The sequence below is a fragment of the Rutilus rutilus genome (genome assembly GCF_951802725.1).
Source record: "Rutilus rutilus genome assembly, chromosome: 11".
Classification (NCBI taxonomy): Eukaryota; Metazoa; Chordata; class Actinopteri; order Cypriniformes; family Leuciscidae; genus Rutilus; species Rutilus rutilus.
Genome location: NC_140216.1, coordinates 31,908,498 through 31,924,022, shown reverse-complemented (window position 1 = coordinate 31,924,022; position 15,525 = coordinate 31,908,498). Strand labels below are relative to the sequence as shown.

The 15,525-nt window shown below is 41.1% G+C and overlaps 1 protein-coding gene across 2 annotated transcripts; it reads left to right on the top strand.

Annotated features, from left to right (window-relative positions):
- Positions 1 to 9,595: 9,595 nt before the first annotated feature.
- On the top strand, positions 9,596 to 14,782 carry pygo2 (pygopus homolog 2). Of its 2 annotated transcripts, none has more exons than XM_084424749.1 (3): positions 9,596 to 10,592; positions 11,685 to 11,734; positions 11,976 to 14,782. In XM_084424749.1, the coding sequence occupies exons 1-3, from the start codon at positions 10,547 to 10,549 to the stop codon at positions 13,611 to 13,613; spliced, it is 1,734 nt and encodes a 577-aa protein (XP_084280875.1). In that variant the 5' UTR covers positions 9,596 to 10,546; the 3' UTR covers positions 13,614 to 14,782. The 2 variants fall into 2 exon arrangements, with proteins under 2 accessions (XP_084280875.1, XP_084280876.1); XM_084424750.1 differs by having other exon boundaries at positions 9,756 to 9,859.
- Positions 14,783 to 15,525: the final 743 nt, after the last annotated feature.

The following is a 15,525-nucleotide window of genomic DNA, read 5'->3' as shown; positions in this document are numbered from 1 at the left end:
ATTGTGACATGATCCTCCAGAAATCATTCTAATATGCTGATTTCCAGAAACATGTCTTATTATTAACAATGAAAGCAGCTTAATATTTTTGTGGAAACAGTGATGCATTTTCTCAGGATTCTTTTATGAATAATTTATTTGAAATATAAATCTTTTTTTAACATTAAAAATGTGTTAACTGTCACTTGTGATCAATTTAATGTGTCCTTGCTGAATAAAATACAGTATATATATATATATATTTGCTTTATTATATATATATATATATATATACACACAGCCACATAATATTTTTGACAGCTAATATGTGTAATGTTTCATCTTATTAATTCCTTTATTGCCACATTAAAACGTTCTTATGCCATTATCCGTGCAGGGTAATAATTCTACTTTCACACAAACAATTAAACCTAATATACTGTAAAAACATGTATGAAGCAAATCTAGTGATTTTGTCTACATATATTTGTCTTCCTCCACACTGTAGTGTTCAGGATAGTGACAGTCCTCTGACCATGCATGGCTGAGGGTGTTGTGGCAGCTTTGATGTGGTGGTGTCACATGACCTGGTCCAGCAGGTAACTGTAGTGCTCCATGTCACCGTTATCTGGCTGTCTGGACCAGCCCTGACTGACACCTCAGCTTACCTCACGCGCTGAATGTCTTCACCACAGTCTCCATCTCTGCTCCTGACTCTCTCACGACAGACGTCCACCCGCTGATGATCTGTACTCACGATAACAACAGCAGTGTCCATATCAGTGTTCATACATGCAGACAAACATGAACTTCCTACACAATAGAGTGGATGCTCACACATTCACAAGCAATGATTTATTTAGCATAAAGCCCTTTGTGAAACTGTTTGACATTTTAGGGTAAATGTTACGTAAGATTTAGATTATAGATACTAGATTACAAACACCAGCATCATCTCTATAGCATGTCCAATACTTCCTCATACTTTTTTGATACTGGATAGTAAAAAGCTACTACTACTACTACTTCAAAGGTAATAAAAATAAGACACAGTTATTTATATACTATATTGCCAAAAGGATTGGGACACCCCTCCAAATCATTGAATTCAGGTGTTACAATCACTTCCATGGCCACAGTTGTATAAAATCAAGCACCTAGGCATGCAGATTGCTTCTACAAACATTTGTGAAAGAATTGGTCACTCTCAGGAGCTCAGTGAATTCCAGCGTGGTACCGTGATAGGTCGCCACCTGTGCAATATGTCCATTCGTGAAATTTCCTCACTACTAAATATTCCATGGTCAACTGTTAGTGGGATTATAACAAAGTGGAAGTAATTGGGAACAACAGCAACTCAGCCACGAAGTGGTAAACCACGTAAAAAAAAAAATCACAGAGCGGGGTCAATGCATGCTGAGGCATAGTGTGCAGAAGTCACCAACTTTCTGCAGTCAATAGCTACAGACCTCCAAACTTCATGTGGACTTCAGATTAGCTCAAGAACCGTGTGCAGAGAGCTTCATGGAATGGGTTTCCATGGCCGAGCAGCTGCATCCAAGCCTTACATCACCAAGTGCAATGCAAAGCGTCGGATGCAGTGCTGTAAAGCACGCAGTCACTGGACTCTAGAGCCCTGGAGACGTGTTCTCTGGAGTGACGAATCACGCTTCTCTGTCTGGCAATCCGATGGACGAGTCTGGGTTTGGCGGTTGCCAGGAGAACGGTACTTGCCTGACTGCATTGTGCCAGCCAAGTGTAAAGTTTGGTGGAGGGGGGATTATGGTGTGGGGTTGTTTTTCAGGGGTTGGGCTTGACCCCTTAGTTCCAGTGAAAGGAACTCTTAATGCTTCAGCACACCAAGACATTTTGGATTTCATGCTCCCAACTTTGTGGGAACAGTTTGGGGATGGCCCCTTCCTGTTCCATCATGACTGCGCACCAGTGCTCAAAGCAGTTTGGTGTAAGTCCTGACCTCAGCCCAATAGAAACACCTTTGGGATGAATTAGAGCGGAGACTGCGAGCCAGGCCTTCTCGTCCAACATCAGTGCCTGAGCTCACAATTTTTTTTAAACCTTTATTTAACCAGGAAAGAAGACTCATTGAGATTAAAACCTCTTTTACAGGAGTGTCCTGGCCAAGAACGCTTCTAGAAGAATGGACAAAAATTCCCATTAACACACTCCTAAACCTTGTGGAAAGCCTTCCCAGAAGAGATGAAGCTGTTATAGCTGCAAAGGATGGGCAAAACTCCCATTAAACCCTACGGATTAAGAATGGGATGTCATTAAAGTTCATGTGTATGTAAAGGCAGGCGTCCCAAAACATTTGGCACTATAGTGTATATACATACATATATACAGTATATACACTCACCTAAAGGATTATTAGGAACACCTGTTCAATTTCTCATTAATGCAATTATCTAATCAACCAATCACATGGCAGTTGCTTCAATGCATTTAGGGGTGTGGTCCTGGTCAAGACAATCTCCTGAACTCCAAACTGAATGTCAGAATGGGAAAGAAAGGTGATTTAAGCAATTTTGAGCGTGGCATGGTTGTTGGTGCCAGACGGGCCGGTCTGAGTATTTCACAATCTGCTCAGTTACTGGGATTTTCACGCACAACCATTTCTAGGGTTTACAAAGAATGGTGTGAAAGGGGAAAAACATCCAGTATGCGGCAGTCCTGTGGGCGAAAATGCCTTGTTGATCCTAGAGGTCAGAGGAGAATGGGCCGACTGATTCAAGCTGATAGAAGAGCAACTTTGACTGAAATAACCACTCGTTACAACCGAGGTATGCAGCAAAGCATTTGTGAAGCCACAACACGCACAACCTTGAGGCGGATGGGCTACAACAGCAGAAGACCCCACCGGGTACCACTCATCTCCACTACAAATAGGAAAAAGAGGCTACAATTTGCACTAGCTCACCAAAATTGGACAGTTGAAGACTGGAAAAATGTTGCCTGGTCTGATGAGTCTCGATTTCTGTTGAGACATTCAGATGGTAGATTCAGAATTTGGCGTAAACAGAATGAGAACATGGATCCATCATGCCTTGTTACCACTCTGCAGGCTGGTGGTGGTGGTGTAATGGTGTGGGGGATGTTTTCTTGGCACACTTTAGGCCCCTTAGTGCCAATTGGGCATCGTTTAAATGCCACGGCCTACCTGAGCATTGTTTCTGACCATGTCCATCCCTTTATGACCACCATGTACCCATCCTCTGATGGCTACTTCCAGCAGGATAATGCACCATGTCACAAAGCTCAAATCATTTCAAATTGGTTTCTTGAACATGACAATGAGTTCACTGTACTAAAATGGCCCCCACAGTCACCAGATCTCAACCCAATAGAGCATCTTTGGGATGTGGTGGAAAGGGAGCTTCGTGCCCTGGATGTGCATCCCACAAATCTCCATCAACTGCAAGATGCTATCCTATCAATATGGGCCAACATTTCTAAAGAATGCTTTCAGCACCTTGTTGAATCAATGCCACGTAGAATTAAGGCAGTTCTGAAGGCGAAAGGGGGTCAAACACAGTATAAGTATGGTGTTCCTAATAATCCTTTAGGTGAGTGTATATATATATACAGTACTGTGCAAAAGTCTTAGGCATGTTAATCCTGAGTTAATAACTGAGACAAACTAAATCCAGAAGAACTGCGGGAACGTCTCCAAGATGCTTGAAGAAACCTATTATTAACATGCCTAAGACTTTTGCAGAGTACTGTATATACTGCAATAATCATATTGCAGTAATTATTATGTTTCTAGCATGTTATGTGTTTGGCAACAGTTCTTCTACCCCTAATTGATTGAGTGTGTAGATTTTCATTTCTTAAACAACCATGTAGGAAGACATCATGACCATATTCTAGGATGATAATGTCAAGATTCATCAGGCTTAATTGTGAAAGAATGGTTGGGAGGGAGCATGAAGAATCATTTTCACACATGAATTTGAGTCCAGACATTGAATTCATCGAGAGTCTTTGGGATGTGCTGGAGGAGACTTTACAGAGTGCTCGACTCTTGCATTGTCAATACAAGATCTTGACCAAAAATCGATGCACCTCTTGATGGAAATAAATGTTATGATGTTATTTCCATTAAGAGGTGCATCAACTTTGCATACTGTCTGTATACACTCTGAATACGACTACACGTTTTCACGTGTTTGCCCTATCCTTAACAGCTGGTTTCTCTGTCTCTCTCATACAATATGCTCTTGGAGAATGGCTCTGTTCTTGAATTGGATCACTGCAGGCGTCACAAGAGACTGCTTATCGGACTCAGCTATCATGATGATGAAGTAAGAAAGGTAAAAAGAGAGGGATCTTAGCATACCGACCGAAAGGAAAGGGGAGGGCTGGTGTCAATTCACCCCTTTTCCCTGCACGTTAAGTGTCTCTAATACCAGTGAAATGATACTGAGGCAACACTTCGTCCGTTTTTAGCAGCGTGTTTCCCTTCGGCTATCACGTATTGCTGCTATTCTACCCTTAACCTTGTGGGCCGTATAGACTCGTGTATATCTGATCTGCAAACAGTCATTAAACCCATCGCCTCTGTCACCCCTTCACCTAACCTTCACTGTGGTCTTAACCTGCCTATGACAGCAGCCCTGGATTAACAATTCATCTCGATTTAAGGTAATGCAGACGGTAACTCAATCCTGAGTGTTTAAAATTAACACTAATGGGTCTTGAAAAGGGCCTGAGAAGACAGAAATCATTCATGAGGAGAGCTCAGGAAAGACGCACCAGGATGATGTCAATGAAATGATTCATAACTAATGATCAAGGGTGGATCAGGGCAAGGCGAATGACCGTGCACCTTTGGACCTGGACTGCATCTTAAATTTGCATTGTGTGATTTAATGCAATGCTCATCATTAAAGGGATACTCCACTTTTTTGGAAATAGGCTCATTTTACAACTCCCCCAGAGTTAAACAGTTGAGTTTTACCGTTTTCGAATCCATTCAGCCACTTTTAGCATAGCTTAGCATAATGAATTGAACCGGACAAGACCATTAGCATCTCTCTCAAAAAAATGAACACAGAGTTTCGATATTTTTCCTATTTAAAACTTGACTCTTCTGTAGTTACATTGTGTACTAAGACCGACGGAAAATGAAAAGTTGCGATTTTCTAGGCTGATATGGCTAGGAACTATACTCTCATTCCTGCATAATAATCAAGAAACTTTGCTGCCATACCATGGGTGAAGCAGGCGTAATGATATGACGCAGCGCATGCCGCCTGATAATAGGCTACTGAGCTGGGTACTATTATCAGGTGCTGCGTTATATCATTACGCCCATAGATATCATATATAAACGCTAGATGTCTTATGGCGCAGTCACTTCCGGTATCACCGTTCGGCCATCTTGTCTCAGTGCTCTGTGCATTAAGGTGAATGATCAACATGCACACAAATCCTCATATCTCGCTGAAATATTGACGGATTTACAAACGGTTTGGTTTCTTACAAACGTTATTAACGTGGCTATAATTCCGAATGCTTGAACATGTATGTTATAATTTTTCATATGTATGCAGTGTATGAATGTAGTCTCATAACTACATCTCTGACGTTTATAACAAACCAAACCGTTTGAAAATCGGTAGAAAATTGAGAAAGTTATGGTTATTTTAAAGTATTTGCACCATTAAACAGTGAGCGAGCGCACTGTGGCAAGATGGCCGCCACGTGCGGACGTCGACCTCCATTGGCCAGCAGCGCGCACGAGACATCTAGCCTTTATATATGATATCTATGATTACGCCTGCTTCACCCATGGTACTGCAGCAAAGTTTCTTGATTATTACGGTAAAACAGCTCGTTATGTGCTTGATATTGCAAATTGGTATTTCTTTAAAAAAAATTCATGTATTGTCGTAATTATAAAGACACTGGTAATTCTTCTAGTTATTTACCTATAGCAGATAATGAAGCGGAAATCTCGAACATTCGCAGAAAATAACTTCCGTGTTGCAAAATAAGACACCAATGCCCGAATCACGATAACGTTCTGTTCATTATAAGTTTAGTCATCTGTCGCTCTAAATGCTCGAGCTCTTTAACGCAGGGTGGATTCTGATTGGCTGTCAAAGATCAAAAAATCTTTCTGAAATGATTCCAACGATATCGTTGCTCTGTGCCGTTATCGTTATACAACCCCAAATACCCAAAAAAGTTGGGACATTTTTATAAAATGCAATAAAAACAAGAATCTGTCATTTGTTAATTCTCGTTAACCTGTATTTAACTGACAAAAGTACAAAGAAAGAATTTTCAAAGTTTTCACTGACCAACTTAATTGTATTTTGTAAATATAAACAAATTTCGATTTTGATGGCTGCTACACACTCCAAAAAAGTTGGGACAGAGGCAAAATAAAAGGGAAAAGCTTATAGAATATCCAAGTTAAACAAGCTGTGTAGGGCAAGGCAGGAGACCTCTGTTGAATGTGTGTGACCTTTGAGCCCTCAGACGGCACTGCATGAGAAACCATCATGCCACTCTGTTAATTACAGTCACATGGGCTCGGGAGTTCTTTGGAAAACAGTTGTCACTTAAGGGATAGTTCAGCCAAAAATGAAAATTCGGTTAATTACAAACCTTCATGTCGTTCCAAACCCGCAAGACCTTCGTTCATCTTCGGAAAACACAAATGAAGCTCTTTTTGATGAAATCCGAGAGGTTTCAGTCTCTCCATTGGGAGCAATTGATGACTGCTGTCTGCGGCTATATTATTTATTCATTTATTCTAATCAGCATTTAAGAATAATTCCAGTCGCATTTGATGTTCCTAATTTTTAAGTCACTTTGAATAAATGTTTGTGGAAAATTAATTAATCTTAATAATTTGTAATGAACAACCAACCACAGATCCTCACACCAACTATGGTGATTACAGGAGACCCATTTAGTTAAAAGCAGCATTGCGGTTTTTCTTGATGGTGAAGAAGCTTGCTGATGAACCTGATGACAGTGCCTACTTTGTATTCAACATAAAGTACAGGAAACCAACTAAAAGTAGGCCTACACCCACTTTTCTGCAGTATCTGTTGGGCATTCAGAAGGAGAGCTACAGTTGTGCTGAGGCTTATCAATTACTTCAAATGTCCCGTGTGAATATTCCCAGAGTGAAAGTGCTACCATTGACTGCACTGCAGATTGAATTGTACTGTTTTTGAGGAACCTGAAATATATTTTAAAGTTATAAGATATTTGAGTCATATTTATCTTTTCCAGTTTTACAGTCTTAATGTATAACAATATTAACATTATACATGTGCTTCCATGAATTAGATGTTTATGTACAGTATTGACTATTCTGAATGGATTTACTTATTAACTATAAGGTGATTATTTATTGAACTTTTTATTTTATAGATGTTATTGTTGTTTATCAATAAACAATGTTTGTCTTGTATTTGGTTTCAGTTTTTTCATTTTGTTTATCAAAAAATAAATCAATTTGATTTATTAATAAATAAAAGGGTGGGGGCAAGCAATAAAGAGTTCAAATTGGGGAATGAAGCACCAGAAGTGATTCCTGGCCATTCTTAATAAAAAGGGTTCCTCAAGAAGCCTTTAGGGTTCCTCAGAGAACTGCCTCTTTTGAAAGGGTGCCTAGAGGTTCTACAAAGGGTTCCGCCAGTGGGGCAAAGTGAAGAACCCTAAAAGGTTCCTCCTGGATCCTTTTATTTTTACAGTGTGGTATGGGGGTGCATCAGTGCAAAGGGCATGGGTGACTTGCATGTGTGTGAAGGTACCACTGACGTGGAGGAGTATTTTGGGATTGTACAGAGACATTTAATGGCATCAGGACAACATCTTTCTTGGAAAGCAAGACAATGCCAGGCCTCATTCTGCATGTGCTACAACAGAGTGGCATCGTAGACACTCTATACTGAAGTGGATGTGCTTGAGTGCCTGCAGTCCAGATCTGTCTCTATTGAAAATGTGCAGCCCTTCATGAAAAGGAGAATCAGACAATGATGACCGCAGCTGTCTCGCAAAACTTCAACAATTACTATCCTAAATACCCAAACATTTAAAAAGTGCAATTAAAAGGAAAGGTGATGTGACACAGTAAACATGCCTCTGTCCCAACTTTTTGGGTTGTGTAGCAGCCATCAAAATCAAAATCTGTTACAAAATACACTTAAGTTGGTCAGTGAAAATCTTTTCTTTGGACTTTTGTCAGTTAAATTAAGGTTAAAGAGAATTAACAAATCACAGATTCTTGATTTTCTGTCCCAACTTTTCTGCATTTGGGCATGCTGCAGTTGTGGTGTTGACATTTAAAACGATTTTTACAATCACATCTTTGTCGTTATTGTTACCGTTATCATCCTTGGTGTAAACGGGCCAACAAAATTATGGCAGATGTTTTCATAAATGAAAACGTGCAAAGAAAAAGAAGAAATAAAACGTCGAAAAAGATTCCTCATCAAAGCTTTTCTGGAGAAAAAACTAAAAATCTTTAGGCCATTAATTGGTTCAATTTCAGACAACAAACCTGATATTGTACTTATAGGTGCATGTAAAATTCAAAGTCTAAAACATACAAAATGCAAGCAAACTAACTAAATAGTGGAATAATGCAGGATTACAAGCCTGTGAATTTATCTAGTTACTGGAGTTAAATCAAGTTACTTTTAATTTACAAGACATGCTAAGTTCATTTATAATGCACCACTTAGCCTATATTGTATTACAAGGGTGTACCAGCCTAGTGTGCTATTTTTAGGGCAGTGTGAAAGTATCATCTAATCAGTCAAAGCAGAAATATTTCAAGACAGTAAATGGAGTGGCAATAATAGCTCTGAATTGGTCTTTAGTGTTGTCCTGTTACTTTTACAATTGATGCCCCAATGATATTTTCAGTGTTGGTTCTTTGTATAACCACTAGAGGTCGACAGAGACTAACTTTTAGACTAACTCTCATCTTTAGGAGAAGAAAACAAGTTCAAGGGTTTTGGTTGAAGGTGTACACTGTACAGTGTTAAATCGACAACAAGAGGGCAGCAGAGTCAGTGTTATAATTATTATTATTTTTACCTGTCTCCTGAGATCCAGCGCAGGAGAAGCATTCTGTCTGTCAGGGTGAACAGTAGCTGTAGTGTGTTGGTGTGATTTGGATTAGCAGCTGTTACTAACAAGGAGTCTGAACAGCACTTCTAAGATGCATTTCTTCTCTTCTCCAGCTTGCTTCCCAATCTAGTCGTCAAATAAACAATACATAATAAATAATACAATTTAAAAAATCACGTTAAGTGCAACCGAATCCTGTTTTAAAACTACAACTCCACTCATGCAGCTGAACCATTCAAGCATTCAGACGCGCCTATAATTGAATCGGAGGATTAACATTTTCTTTTTTATAAAACTGTCAGAGTATATTTCCTCCAAAATTCTATGCATAAGACCATACAACATTTCGAATTGTACTATTTTACAACACCACTAACAGTTGTGAACTCAACGCAAAATGCACACCACAGAATCCCCCCCTGCCTCAAAAGCAAAGGTGGTCTGATCTAGCACAGTCCAAAATGGTTATTACATGGGGGCGATGATAAATATCGTGAGCAGTTTCAGAAACATTATCAGGCATTTATCATTTTAACCTCAAGACAGTGTCCCCAGTATTACGTTACATACGAAATAAGTCTATAACATCACTGTAAACGTAAACATTTAGTGAAAATCGCTTACTTGTTTTAGCCCGGCCTCCCCTATTTTCCACACATGCCCTGCGCGAATCGACTACGGCTGTCCCTCTTTGTCCGGCAACGAGTAGGCCGTAATTAACATGGCCAATTTCGCGTTTGGGGATAAATATTAAATCGTAAGTCTATTTGACATTGATTGTTTGTCATATGCGGGTTGACATCCATGTCTTGATGCAACAGTCAGGTGTATATGAATGAGCTGTGTGAGCAACGTTTAACGCCTTACCTTGCTTGCTGATGGCTAAACGGCTAACGATAGCTAGAACGCGAATTCAAATCACGTTTGAATTAAATTCAAACCCTTAATGCGTCATTTACAGTCGCATTGCCCGTTCGAATCTAACGCGCTTTAAAATGGGGAGAAGAGCTTGGTATGCTTGTATCTAAATGTCATTTAGACAGCCATCCAGGTAGAAACACATCTGTATGTGATCACATTGCAGGCAGGCAGATGTGTATTCACATTCAGTCCATCCCAATCACTTCTCTTCACGACTGTTTTTTTTTATGAACATTTTCACGCATATCTGCGATGCTCTACCAGATCGCATTGTTATTTGGGGGTGCACACATGTAAACGTTCAGAGATGACAAATCCGACTCAAAACATGAATGCATCTTTCAGACATGTTGCTGAGTAGGTGCCTGACCTCGTTGGCCCGTCGCTACACTTAAAATTAAGCAATTCACGCGCAATTCCTGGGGCTGCGGGGTGATACTCGTTGGACCCGAGGAGCTTTTCGTCAAATAAACTAATTTCTGTAAATGAACGGTGCCATGGCACCGCACCAACAGTCATTTTAATGGCGGGACAGCAGGCGGGACAGAGTCAAGGAAAACGAGGCAAAGGTAGGAAACTGTCAATCAGCGCATCTCTGTGTCCGAGCGGGAATCCACACAGCTGTGGCTGCAAATCTCCCTTTTCCCTGTCCGCACATGCCTGAATGTTCGGTGGCCTTGTTTTCGTGGGGATCTGTCTTTGGGTAGCTTTATGTCAACCTCGCATCACTTGTCTATCTTCGCGTGTTCGTTTGAGTTTTTACACGCATTGCATTCAACTCTTTTTTTTCCCTACGTATTTGCCCTAAAGCAAGCCTCTTACCGGGGGTCAGGGTTTGGGATCTCTTAAGGGTTGTATAAATGTTCATCAGCTTTAGAGTGTTGTCTTCAATAGAGATAGACCGATATTGCCTTTTTATGACTGGCAGGTTGACAGAAGTGTCTGATAACTGATTATGCAGAAACATTTGTTTTAAATTCTGTTTTATTTTTGCTTTCTGATACAGGCAAACTTTTTAAATATTTTTATATAATGTTGTTATATGAATTTTACCATATCACCATTTTTTTGTGATCTAAATGGTCCATATTTATTTTGGTCCTTCTAATTGTTAATCTACATTTTTCACTTCAGAATTTTTAAAACAACATTAAGTGACTTTACCTGTGAATGGTGCTGGTCTTTAGAGACTGACCAAAAAGTGTAGTGTATTAGCGAACCCAATATTACGGAGTAGTCTACATAAAAATATCAGTCAAACCAATTATCAGTCTATCTCTTATCTTTATTTTCTTGTCATAAAGTTTAATAACATGGTATAAACATTAATGATCAATTTTATTATGATTTGATGTGATTGATTCTCAAGAAGTGTGTGTTTATTGGAGGTACTTAAGTTGTCTCTAGTTTTTGCACAAAAATATAATAGGCTTAATCAAGACAATAGCTATCTACACTAAGGTTCACAGTTAATGTTAGCAGTGTGACACTATGACCAATTAAATGTAAAATGTCACTGCTTCCTAAAACCACATGACAAATTACAATGTAAGATTTTTGCATGTTTTTGATAGAGCTCAGAACTTTGGTTTTGGTCTAACAGCTACTCCCTCCCCCCATTTTTGTTTATCGTTCCCCTTTTTCCATTTCTGCCTCCACAGGTTCCCAGATGAAGAGCCCAGAGAAAAAGAAGAGGAAGTCCAATGCTCAGGTTAGTTTTTGAATATTTTGTTTTGATGCTTTTTATTTTATTTGTAGCCTCAGTTTGTTGTAACATTTGCTGTGTTAGTCTTTTAGTGGACTGACTTCCTCAATCCGAATATTAACAAAAATAGAATTTAATGACTATCAGTGCATGAAAAATATTAACAATATATTTATCGAATACAATATAAGACATTAAGTAAGTCAGTGTCAGCAACTCATTTTCACCCTTTTGTATTTTCTGTTAGGGGGCGGCGTTTTCCCACCTCTCTGAGTTTGCTCCCCCTCCTACTCCAATGGTTGATCACCTGGTGGCCTCTAACCCTTTCGATGATGACTTTGGTCCGCCATCGAGATCTGGAGGAGGGGGTGGTCCGGGTGGTGCCGCTTTTCTGCCCAGCCCAGGGGCTGGTGGAGGTGGCTACGGTGGGCCCGTTCCTGGTCGAATGGGAGGAGGTATGGGATTCATGGGTGGCCCCGGAGGACCTGGAGGTGGACAGCCTGGTCGACGACCCCCTTTTGGTCCACCAACACCAAATGCTGGACCACATCACCCTCTTGGATTTGGCGGCATGACAGGCTTTGGAGGTGGTGGAGGCGGAGGAGGTGGTGGAGGGGGATTTCCACCAGGAGGCCCATCCCAGTTTAATATGCCACCCAATTTCAGCCCTCCCATGCACCCTGGACAGGGCTTCAACCCAATGCTGTCACCTGGAGGAATGGGTGGCGGTCCAGGCGGTGGAGGAGGTCCACCTCATCCAAGGTTTGGGATGCCTCAGCAACAGCCTCCACATGGACAAGGTGGCCATCCCTTCAATAGCCCACCCTTACCTGGTGGCCCTGGCCCTCGCGGGCCTCCACACGGCCCTATGAACCCTATGGGGGGTATGGGAGGTGGAATGAACATGATGGGAATGGGTGGTGGAGGTGGTGGGGGTAATATGGTGGGTGGACACCCTGGGATGCCTCAGCAAGGACAGTTCCCTCCTCCACAAGATGGCCCGTACCCTGGATCAAGTCCTCCTGTTGGTGATGAGGGAAAGAACTTTGGTGGTCCAGGTGGTGGTCCACCTGTTCCCTCTCAACAGCAACCACCTAACCTTAACCCCTCCGGTCCTCCGTCCAACAATGCCACCCCTGGTCCGTCCCCAGCCCCTGGACCCCCACAGCCTGGAGGAGGTTTCCCCGGTCATCCAGATGTTGCACAACCCAATCCCAACACTCCAGGACAACCCCAGTCGGCGCCTCAACCCCCCAATCCCAACTCGTCCCCCACAGGCCCACTTAACGGTCCCCAGCCTCAACAAGCGCCAACCAATCAGCATCCTCCACCCAACTCCACTGGCGGTCCCGGCTCCAACACTCCATCCAACCAGCAACAACCAACGCCACCAAACTCCGCTCCAGGGTCAGCATCCTACAATCAGCAGAACAACGCTTCTGGAGGTCCAATGCCAAACCAGCCACCCAACTCCAACCAGAACAACCTTAACAACAGCAGTGGTGGGAACACCCCAGGTAGCAACCCCAATCCTCCATCCAACTCCAACTCTACACCCAACACCCAGTCCCCACTTCCCAGCGGACCCGCTCCACCATCTGCTGGCCCAGGCTCCGGTCCCCCAAAACTAGGTGGAGGCATGGTGTTCCCTTGTGGCCTTTGCTTGTCAGAAGTACATGACGACCAAGAGGCCATCTTATGTGAGGCCTCTTGCCAACGATGGTTCCATAGAGACTGCACGGGCCTAACTGAGCCAGCATATGGGCTGCTAACTAGGGAGAGTGCTGCGGTGTGGGCCTGTGACTTTTGCCTCAAGACAAAGGAGATTCAAGCGGTTTATGTGCGCCAGGGACTGGGACAGCTGGTTGCTGCAAATGATGGCTAAGCGAGAGAGGAAGAAGGGGGAAGAGGGATGTTTGATATATTTCTTGGTGCTTCATGTCTTGTGTTTCACGGCGAGGAAGTGAAATGGAATTGAAGAATAAACCTGAGAACCCAGAGGAGAGGAGACTCTGATGCTACTAGTTGCATTTGTTTCTTCACAGCCCTCATAAGCACTTTCAGGGCCCATGTCTTTGAATGAAACGCATTGTACCAGATGTTGGAAATGTTTGTATATAGAATATCATGACACATTTTCAAAATTCAGCTGTTTTTGATTGATGTTTCACTCATTGTCTTCATTTCAACTGGGTGACAAATTTGGAGAAGCAGCTTGATTCTGGCCACAGTGAAAAGTAGATTTGAATATGTACAAGAATTTAACTTTTAGTCTTGTGTGATTATACACATGATCAGCCTCCAAAGAGCTGTCCAATCTTTTTTTTCTTTCTTTCCAAAAACCCAACCTCTTGATCTGCTAAGCACTGATGCCAACTTGCTACCTCAAAATTTTGACATGTCTGGCTAAGAATGCTTTGATTAAGGCAAGAGCATACGGTCACCACACAACCTCTCTTCTCAGTGATCTCCATTTCAGTATATCCAAAGGAAACCGGTAGCGTCCTAAAAGACATATAAGACATGTAAATAATCAACATTTCACTGTGTCCGTTGTTGAATACATGGGCGATCCGACAAACTGGGGTCCTGCGATTCTTTGTCAATGAAACTCTAGATTGTTTCTCTTCATGGTCAGCTACTCAATGTTCTTGACACAAAAGTGGACAATGATGGTTGGTGGCATAGACGATAGCGGTAATCCATAACCATATCAGTGTAGTCTTTGGATTGCATGTAAACCAATGCAGTACTTCGTCAGAACTGTTTTAATCGTTACTTTTACTGTTCCGATTAGGCCACGTCCTGGGCTATGAAGTAGACCAAATAACAGAACGAAATCAAATGTTGTCGCAGAGAATTTCTTTTGTTTTATTTCTACATTTCTGTCCAAGTTGCCTTTTTCTTATTTGTTACTCTTCATGTACCTGTGTGTATGCTGTTCAATGTGCTTGCTCTGGTGCCCTCCATTCGCCAGCGATGTGCCGTAATATGGGGGGTGTTCTGGGCTCTGGCTCTGTACTGAAAGAAGTAAACTGAATTGTTTTTTTACAAGTCTTTTTTGTGACTTTTATTCTATTAAATTTGGGTTGAAAACCCTCTAAACTAAGTCAAGAAGTTAAGGATATCTGTTTTCTTTAAACATGTTAATTTTCAGCTTTTCTTCCTAAAGGGAACCACAATGAGATTCTATAAATTTGTATTTAAGAAAAATAAATAAATATATATAAATATAATAAAATGATAATCAATTTGTAGGTCAGCTTAGATGACTAATTCACACTGGGTTCCCTCTAAATTGTATTTAGAATTGCAGTTTTTATACATGAGTAAAGTCTGTGGTTCACATTATTTCAAGAGATGTTTTAACCTAAACCTTAGTCTTTGCATTTTGAAGCTGCTGTGTTAAAATAAAATAACTCCCATTCTAAAAAGCAGCTGGAAATGGAAGAGGAAACTAATGTCTTGAAAATGCAAATTTTTGATCCCGGTTTGTAGGACTACCAACTTGATAGTAATGCTACAGCAAGCTGTGAATGGCCTAACTCATGAAACACGAGCAGAACAAACATTCGCAGATCCATGATTTTACAAATGATTTACACAGAGGTAGGCTATGTTTTCGTGATATGAGGCCCACCAACCTATAGGTCTACGAAAATTATCAACTTTTTAAATTTGTTTATTAAAGGTAAAATATTCATATTTTCCATTTTGAATATACTCAAATAAACTGATGTACTAGCAAACAAATCTTCATAAACACTGAACATTGAATGTTTTAATATTCTTAGGTT

Excerpts from the sequence above, each read along its gene's own strand:
- pygo2 (XM_084424749.1), top strand. The coding sequence starts at position 10,547 with ATGGCGGGACAGCAGGCGGGACAGAGTCAAGGAAAACGAGGCAAAG. Across the intron at positions 10,593-11,684 it reads TCAAGGAAAACGAGGCAAAG|GTTCCCAGATGAAGAGCCCA; the intron begins GTAGGAAACTGT and ends CTGCCTCCACAG. Across the intron at positions 11,735-11,975 it reads AGAGGAAGTCCAATGCTCAG|GGGGCGGCGTTTTCCCACCT; the intron begins GTTAGTTTTTGA and ends ATTTTCTGTTAG.